The 9,801-nt window shown below is 41.2% G+C and overlaps 1 protein-coding gene across 1 annotated transcript in view; it reads right to left on the reverse strand.

Moving 5' to 3' along the window:
- Window positions 1-7,646: 7,646 nt before the first annotated feature.
- The window catches only part of LOC103802749 (retinal guanylyl cyclase 2-like), a 29,036-nt gene continuing 26,881 nt past the window's right edge, over window positions 7,647-9,801 (reverse strand). The window contains 1 exon segment of the mRNA XM_009075272.1: window positions 7,647-7,725. Coding sequence (XP_009073520.1) covers window positions 7,647-7,725 — 79 coding nt within the window.

Below are 9,801 nucleotides of genomic sequence, written 5' to 3' on the forward strand. Positions count from 1 at the left end.
AACCTCACCTGCTCAGGAGATTATTATCATCATGTCTCTTGTTCCTCTTCACACACACACACACACCCGTGTTCGACAGTCTCAATATCAGCCACAAGGACAAAGGTACAGCAGCATGGGTAGAGAGGAGAAGGTTTTCAGGGTGATCTCTCCCCTCCATAGGGTGAGAAATGGAGTTCCCTGGGCTACTGTGCAGACTGGACCTGAGTCTTGGACTCACCATGAGAACTAGGTCATATTTCCCTTTTGTCCTGACTGTGTTATGACTGACAGGTGCAGTTAACCAAAGCAACCTTAATGGCGTCACTTCATGAATAAATTTTGGCCCCTTATTTGGATAACAACCTGTGGTTATTCCCTCCAGTGCTTTCTATGTGATTATGGAGTTTGGGGAGCAAGAGTTACAGATTTGGCTGGGCAGACTATCACTTCTGCAGGGGGCCCACACAAGCAGGTCAAATAAAAGCTTTGTTTCCATATAGTGTTCTTGGGACAAGGTGCCAAGATTTCACAGATGGCTCAAGACAAGGCTTGGCAGGGAATGCTGTGCTCCTGTGATGCTTTCTTATTGCAAACAGCCCTGAGTCACAAAATCTATATTCAGAGCCAAGCCTGAACTTCCTTTAAAATCAAGAGTGTTCAGATTAACAGTTTTTAGGTTTGTTCTTTAAAATAATAATGTACCAAAGCAGGGAACTCACATGCACGGAAGTGTAAGCAATTTTTACAGAGTCCTCTGGTACTACAGCAGAAGAAATAGTCAATAAGCCATGGTTATTAAAGCAGTTAATTGCAGTACATCTGCCATTAGATATTATTCTGCAATGTTCAGACAGTGCATTTCTTCCGGTGAGAAAAGACCTCAAGGCTAGGGCTTCAACTGTACACTATCTATTTGCTACCTTCTCTTCCTGCACAGAGTTTTCTGACTAGTGTGGAGAAAGGTCAGGTGGTTTCCTTCAGGATTTCAATATTTTAAAATGTTCTTTCAGTTCCAGCTCTTGGATGAAAAGTAAATAATTAAAGGAGGAAATTGTATAGCAAGATTGGAGCTGAGACATCTGTCTTCAGGGTTGCTTTGGAATTGGTGACTGCAATAGCCCAGCAGATGGGCAGCTGAGGTGTCTAGCAAACAAACTGTTTAAAAAACAGACCATTTTCCACTTGAAAACTGCAGAACACTTGCAACGTGGCAAATTTTAATAACAATAGGGGGAATAAAAAGCTTCAGTGCTTAACAAATGCCTTCTGTTCAAGACCAACTGGGATTTCATGCACGGTATTGTGTTTTTCATTCGGGCATCAAGCCTGTGTGGACATAACATATTTCAGCACTGGTCCTTGGCCCTGTATCGATTTTGCTGAGCTTCTCTGCATACATTAATCAAAAATGTTTCAGACATTAACTGTATGAAAATTAGTGTATTTATTTTCAGCATCTATTGTTTTTTTAACTGTGCCTGAAGCCTGTACTATCAAGTCAGGATCCTAGTCAGCCCCAAATTGAAAAGAGATAATGTGAAAAGGGGGATTTAATTGTTTGAATAAAATAATTGTAATGTGTCAATGAAAGCAGTCAATAAAAGAGAAACAGCTGATAAAATTTTTCTTGACTTTCAGGAGATCCTAAAAAGGTCCCATGAAAGAAAAGAGACTGCACTGCCAGCTAATGATGAAGTGAAGGGGAAATGTCATGGATCAGGAATGATGTGAAGGCAGGAAGCAAAGAGGAGAACTGCATGATCAGGATGCATTGTGAAATAATTTCTGTGTGTGGTCATCACAGTCCCTCCGCTGCATCCTGGGCTGTTTCGCAGAATTTAAGGTTGCTCAGAGAAGGATGGAGAACCAAAGGATGCTGACATCTGCAAATGTCATGAAGTCAGGCTTGGGAAGGATTGTGACAAACTACAGTGAACAAGGAAAAAGATGGTGAATGAAATTTAATACCAACAGTTGTAAAGTAATGAGCATCAGAGGAAAAATACTAGGTGCTTCTTACACTGCACAGAACATGCAGCTGATTTCAACAGCTCAGGGAACCCTTTCCTGTGGTCATTGCAAGAAGACTGGGGGAATATCCTAGTGTTGGATGAATACAGAAAAGCTTCACCTGCTCATTTGTCTTAGCAGTTGCTGGCCCAGGAGTACTGTTTGCTGCTGCTCACCCAGCAGCTGCAGGAGGCTGGAGGAGAGGATTGCAATCACCCAGGGTCTGGAAATCATCCTTAATGCAATGGCTCTTAGTACATTTTGGGAGGTCTGTTTAACTCTGTGTGCTAACCCAACCTCCCTTTACATCAAACTCTCTGTATCCTACAGCTGATCTAGCAATCCTATAGCTCTTCGTCAGCATGAGTTTTACCTGCAAGAGCTTTATCTAATACCACCATTTCATGAAGCTTCAGTTTGTGAGTGAAAAGCTGCAGTTTCTCTGCCTTCTCTCATGTATTCTTTTATTCTTATTGCTCTCTATAACTACCTGAAAGGAGGCTGTAACCAAGTGGAAGCCAGTTTCTTCTTCCAGATAAAAAACAATAGGACAAGAGGAAATGGCCTCAAGTTGCACAGTGTGAGTTTTAGATTGGGTATTATGAAAATTTCTTCACAGAAAGAGTTGTCAAGCAGTGGAAGAGGCTGTCCAGGGAACTGGTGGAGTCACCATCCCTGGAGGCATTTAAAAGAGGTGTAGATGTGGCACTCGGGCACATGGTTAAGTGGTGGGCTTGGCAGTGCTGGGTGGATGACTTTAGAGGGTTTTTCCAGGCTAAACAATTCTCAGTTATAATTTCATGGTATGATTCAAACCATTATTTTAACACAGATGAGGCTAGTGATAGGGCTTTCTGGCATGAGCAAAGGGGAATGCACTGGCTACAGTGGTAGAAAATCCTTAGCCTATCTTCATCAGTAATGCTCATGGACTTCCATGCAGCTGAAAACCACTGTGTGAGAGTGGGTAGGTGAAGGGGCTAAGAGTCTGCCTGTGCATCGGACCTTGCTAGACCATGTCCATTGCATGGATAGAGGGGAGCAGGTTTACCTGATATCTCGACAAGTTCCAGTGCTAACATGAGGATGGAATCAGGTTGACTGAATCCATGTCAATATGTAACAGGACAGCATTGATCAATGTTTTTTTACATGAGAAAATAATTAAATAGACATGAATTATGCAGAAATTGTATGATTTTAAACTCACATTTGCACAGATAACAGCCCTTCCTAGAGCTGTATATTGAGATAAACTGTATCAGAATTACCTGCCCCATGTCTCTTTCACAGGACTTTAATTCTGAATGAATTTTCAAACAGAGGGTGAGCACAGGGCAGAAGGTGAAGACTTTCCTAATCCCTGTTTGACAGCATGTGCCTTTTGACAGATGTCTTTCAAGGCCCAACTTCTCCAACCTGGAATATCAGCTCTCATCACTAAATAGGCAAAAACTTCTTTCACAAACCCAGGTGCCACAGAGTAAAACCTCATTATTAAAGAACATTAGTGATTTTTTCCTTCTGTTTTCAAATTTCAGATATTTATACTCAAAACAGCTCTAACTTTGACAGTACATGTGTTTTATACTTGCTACAGTGAATTAGTTGTGAAAATACTATGCTCCTTAGCTTTGTGGATTCTGACTCACCATCTTTCAAAAAGATATTTCCTATATCCAAAGAAAGTTTGGCAAGTGGTTGTTGACTCTTCTTTATCATCCAAATGTTAAAAATCTGCTTTGCTTGATCTGATCAGAAGAGCTGAAACTGAACTTGAGAAAGGTCTCAGTGTTCTCAATGAGCACCTGCTGGTGATAATATTGATTAAATTACCATGCCTGCTGATCTCTTCAGCCTTGCAGAAGAGAGAGCAATTCCCAGAAGTTTCTTAGAAGCCAGATGTTGAACAGGAGTAAAAACCCTGGAAGAAGAAGGGCCTAACACCAGAATTATTTGACCTTGATGAAATGTGTTCTGTGAGCGGTGTCTACAGGACAAGTGTTGATTCTCTTCAGGAAGTTTTTCACCCACAAGGAGGCTGACTTTGAAGACATGTGCCTTAGGTACGACTTGGAAATTGGAAAGGAAAAAGAAGTGATGTGTTTTGGGCTTTGCACTCCTTTGGTGATGTACTCTTCATTCCCTCAGCCCCACTTTTGCAAGAAAGAAAATTCATATTTTGTTAGTATTACTCAGCTAACAGAACTACATCTCAGTTTTCCAATATCTTGGCATTCTGTTTTCATCCTGCTTTGGTTTGAAAAGCATTAAATGTCTTAGATATGCTATCTATGTGTGTGTGTATAAAGCAAAAATACCCAAACCCGTTCTTGCAATTGAGATCTGGAATTGAGAAGATGACATTTTGAGCGCAATTTCAATTTGGCATTTGAAAACAAATATTGATTCATACCAAACTGTTTCAATTCAAAACTGTCATTTCAGTTTGAAAATAGCATTAAATTGGCATTTGCAGCTGAAATGTCAATTTAAAAGAAACTGTTTCAGCTTAAGTTGACATACAGGAACAAAACATTTTGATTCAAGATTTCCCCTTGTGGGGGAGTAAAAATATTTTTTCTTGTTGTCAAAAACATTTTTCTTCTCAATTGCACTGAGTTTTATGAAACTAGAGTTTCCTACAACAAAAATGGCGACAAACTATTAGGCTTCATCAACTATACTGCTTTTGGATGGTTGGGAACTAAGTGGAGGGTGTGATCTCTGTTGGGTTGGGCTCAAGGTGCCTGTCCCAGTCTTACTAGTTCTTTGGTGTGCTCTTCTCAGATTGCATCCCCTTCAAAACTTATTTCAGTGTCCTTCATGTTCCCCAGCTCTTTAAAGGTTGCTTTTGTTAGTGTTCTCTTTGTGTCCCTCAGGACAGATTTGAGTTTCCCGGTCAGTACATCTGGCCAGTTAGTGGCTGTAAAACAGAGAAAGAAGAGAAGTTAGCAATTTTGCTTACTAAGGAATAAATTTTCCTTCAGCAGCGTGTTGTGTTAGCCAAAGCAGAGATGTTAGATGCTATCAAAGCCACCAAGAAGCATCAGGCAAGGAGGGATAGAGAACTGCAGGGATGTGGTGGTCCCAGTAGACCATGTAACCACTGGATCTGTTGCATGGGTTAATGGGATGCAGACAGCTTTCATCTAAAGATAACCACTTTAGAAATGTAAATTTAATTTACATAAAACCAGACAGAGGGCTTCAGCTGCTCCTGAAAAATATTCCTGACTATGTATCATGAGTCTCATAAAGTCTCTAGCTGGTAATAAAAGAGAGTCCTTGTTAATCAGCTGGAATTCTCCAAGTTTGAGCCCTTTTGCTGCCACCAGTGAGAAATATGAAGGTCCAACTGTTCTGAGAGCCCCATAACTCATCAAGCCCATGACAGGATTGGCAGAGAACCAGAAAGCCCTGATATTCATCTCAGATGTAGGTGTGGTTATGCTGCCTTAGCCTGGCACATTTCCTTGCAGAATGAGCTCTGCTGAGTACCAGGACTTAGGAGCTGGGCTGAAAGACAACATGCCTCCTGTTACATCCTACTACAGGACAAAGTGTAAGGGTCACTAGTGATATAGCCAAGGTGTTTATTTTCAGGTAACTGGAGGTGCACTCTGGTGTTCCTCATGCTTTGCTGAATGTTTTTATCAAGATCCAGCCAGAACCACTTCTTTTCAAAATCAGGTGTACACCAAGGACAGCAGAATCCACAGCCACTCTTTCAAGGTTAAAGAATTTGATTCCTGAGCATGAGGAACAGAATTTTGACCTTCCTCTAGACTCCAGGCTGGACGAATTCTCTGAAATAAACAATTACCCAAGACAGGGATCCCTATCGTATTGCAGCAAGGATCCTATGTGACTGTTAGCAGTTTACAGTCCCAGACTAATAGGACCATAAACTAAGTGAACAGCCTATAGATCAGTACATTTGACATCCATGTATAGTGTCCGTTTATTGCTACCAAGGTAAAAAAAGGTTATTGGTGGCATATTCCCTTTCATCATAAGTGTCTAAAATAGATTAACTGGAAATACCACTAAACCACCAAGCAGGCACATGGGAATATGTGGCTGTTGAGGACTTAATTGCCTTCATTGAAAGCTTCATGCACACAAGGAGGATTGAACTAGAACCGTTGAAAAGATCCAGGTATGCCTTATTGATTTTTCAGCTATTTATCATGAATCAAACCAAGTGGGCTAATGAGGACCTTCTGTCCTCCATAATATACTAGAATCAGCCTTATGTCTGTGGAAGTCTGTCTATGGGTGATATACGTACTATATATTTATGTATTAGTATACGTGCAGGTTTTGACAAGCAGGGCTAACCCAAGTGAAAGATCCTTTTTGTCTCTGGCCTTGGAGAACTAGGTGTTACTCTTAGGTGAAAATCAGCAGGGTGGTCTTCTGTGCCTTGGAGCTTATATTTAGCAGCAAGTTTTCACATATGGTAGTACTTATGCAGGTCTCTGCACAATGTGTCCCGTATTGAAATCTTTTTTTTTTTTTTTTTTAATGAGGAATTTCTGCCGAGATCCTACACAGGGAGAACTTCAGACAAACAGACAAAAACTTAAAAATCTTTTAAGAGAGACAAACCAGCTTAGTAACACACCCTGAATCTTTAAAACTTGTGGTTAAGGAAGAGGAACACAGCCAAAAGTTACCTGCTGGGGTTTACCCTTGTGAGAAAATTGGGTGGATCTATAGTCTTCATAGTAATCTATCAGCCTGATATGGTGTATCTAAGGGGTTTGTAACTGACCTATATCTAGGCATTCTGGGCTTTCATCCACCTCTGCTTTAAAGTGAAATTAAGTACACATTAGTTCAGAGGAACTGACCAAAGCAGTATTGCTATTTTTCAGGAGATATTATTAAAAATACCCCAACCGTACAGCATTTTCAGGGGACACAAGACGTGCATCTGTGGATGTCCATGCTTATATGCCAACCTTGCCCTGGTAACACCTACTTGATCAATGTGCACCTGTGGATGTCCATGCTTATATGCCAGCCTTGCCCTGGTAACACCTACTTGATCAGACACCTCAGATCATGCTGTAATACTCCATGTAACTTCTGAATCCCACCCAAATCATCCTAAATCCATTCTATCTTGTACCAGTAGGTACAATAATGATGAATAACAGGGCTGCATCCTGTTTCATGTCATGAGATATGGAATTACACTAGGCAGGAGACATAAATTACAGGAAAACAACAATAGGCAATTTAGATTTTTTCAGGCTCAACCTCCAGTTTTATCTACCATGGACTGGGCTCTTCCTGGCACAGTGTACATCAACAACTGGATTGTTTAACTGCAATCAACTGGATTGATAATAATTGCATATGAACATAGCAATACTGCATGTCTTTCAGGAATGAATACGATAATAGGTCATTGAATTGTTAGGAAATCACACAATAAGGCTACTACTATTCTTTAGATAGCTTTGCTGCTATTCTGAGCATCTTTTGAATGAGACACTTTGAAAGAATTATGCATATTAAAAAAAAAGAAAAAAGAGAAAAAGGCACGACACTAAAAACAGCAAAGTGCAGACAAATAACATGCAAGCAGACACTAAGTAGCAGAGCTACATTCAAACTGTCCTGCAGCTACTACCTCAGATCTAGGCCCTTTTGCCAAGGAGTTTTTCAGCTTTCCTCCTTTTGAACTCTGCAATTTCTTCTGGGAGTAACCCATGAGCTCTATACCTGCAGTGAACAGGTAGGCCATTAGAGAAAGGACCAGTTCAGTTTCATCTGAAATAAAGAACAGACTGTAATGGGGACTGAGTGAAAGGTAACTGTCTTCTGGTGTGGAAAAGGAAAACATATATTGGTCCTGGTTCCAATTTTATTTATTCCGCTCTTGTATCACTTAAGCTTGCCTTACTGCGAAGGATGAGGTCAGTTGATTAAATTTTAAGTGTCCAGAGTGCTCTTGGCACTCTCAGACACTTCTCCCAGGACAAGATGAATTACTTTATTGATTGAGGAGTGCAAACTATATCTCTATCATGGCTGTTTCCAGAATCTACTAGACAAGATGAATCCTGGGAGAACAGTTTCGTTATTCCACTAATACTTCATTAAAGGAAGAGCAGAACAAAACTGCTGTGAAGACCTTATCTTAAGTTAGTTCAGCTCCTGCCTTGATGCCTTTTGATCTTCCAGGGCTGTTGCTTTCAGAAGCTTTCCATTCTCAAAGATATGGGCACGTTTTCAAATGGAAATCCTATTTAACTGACCCTAGAGACAGCTGCTTGTCTCTGAAAGCTTAACACAAATTTAACAGCCTTTCCTGAGGGAGATCAGAGTCAAGTTTCATCTCTTTTGCCAGTTCTGTTCTACAAATGGAAACATCTAACTAAGTTGTCCTCCCATGCATTACCTAAATCCTCAGATCTGGGAACATCTTTCCTCTTTATAGAAACATTGATCCCTGTTTATATACTTTCTCATGAGTGCTGGAGCCTTTAGGTCTGGGCCCCAAGGACAGGGAAACCCTGAGGATATAATCCTAATGGCCTCAATGAGCAGTGACTTTTTATGGGGATCTACAACTTAGGTGGGATTTATCTGCCTGATATTTGTCTATCTGCAACAGAGATGTCTCCATCGGAGCCAAATATCTTGAGTTCTGTTCTGAGCCAGTAGAGGGAAGCTGATACTGCTGGACCACAACAGGTTATCCCCAAGTAGATGTCCTCTGTGGGGCAGAAGATCTGCACCTAGAAGTGTCTGTTTCTCTGGACTGACTCTTAAAAGATATGCAAGATGAACAGCTCAGATAGAGGTCAATAACTTTTAATAACATTAAATCCTACCTGTTGGAGGGTAAAGAGCAATCTTTTGCATCCAGACACTTTATGCAAACAGTAGCAAAATTCAGCCACACACTGGTAAGCATGAGGGGCTTGTTCTTTGAGTCCACCCAGCAGGACTTTACCAACAGGGATGTGGAGGAGGTTGCTGCCTGTCTCTGCACAATCATGCAGCAGGTTGTGACTCACAGAAGGTGAAGGCCTGACCAGGATATTTGGGGATCAAGCACAGTATTAGATTGCCTGAGGTCCACCTCCAAATATCAGGCACACAACTATGAAATAACTGTTTGAAAATGACTTGAATTTCAGCCATTGCACAATAATAAGAAAAATCCAGTGCAAATAGCAGCTGCCCATCTCCTGAACTTGCTAATGTCAGAGCAACCGGAAATATTTGATTCTTCACCCTCCATCCCAATCTCTGGCAAAACATCTTTTTAAAGACAGCTGTTATTTTTTATCCAAGGTCCTCTCTTCCCACCACCTTGTTTCCAAAGTAAGCAGGAGAAAATCTGTATGATCCTGCATCCCAGCTCCCTGGTCAGTTAAGGAATGTGCATTCTCTTTTATGAATAGGGTGTGTTCCAATGAATTTTGTGAGCCTTGAAAACACAAGCGCCTGGCTTGAACCTTAGGCAGCCAGCTGCTATGGGCTACTATGTAAAAAGAAAACCTGTTTAGATGGCTTGAGGGAGCATGATGTGCCCTGATCAGGTAGAGATCTCACTTAGCCAGCCCACAAAGAGGGTACACCACCATAAAAATGTCCCTAGACTCAAGCTGACTCCTGTTCAGACAGCTCAGATCGCTCAACGCTGGGCTTCCCTCTACTTCTCTTTTCAAGGAAAATGTGGACAGATGCAGAGAGAAACATGTTCAATTCAACTCCTACAGTCAGGATCTACCCTAGACACTTGCTCCTGCTGTCGAAGTGCTGATTGCTGCCCTCTCTTTC

Source organism: Acanthisitta chloris, unplaced genomic scaffold (genome assembly GCF_000695815.1).
Source record: "Acanthisitta chloris isolate BGI_N310 unplaced genomic scaffold, ASM69581v1 scaffold7705, whole genome shotgun sequence".
In the NCBI taxonomy this organism is placed as follows: domain Eukaryota; kingdom Metazoa; phylum Chordata; class Aves; order Passeriformes; family Acanthisittidae; genus Acanthisitta; species Acanthisitta chloris.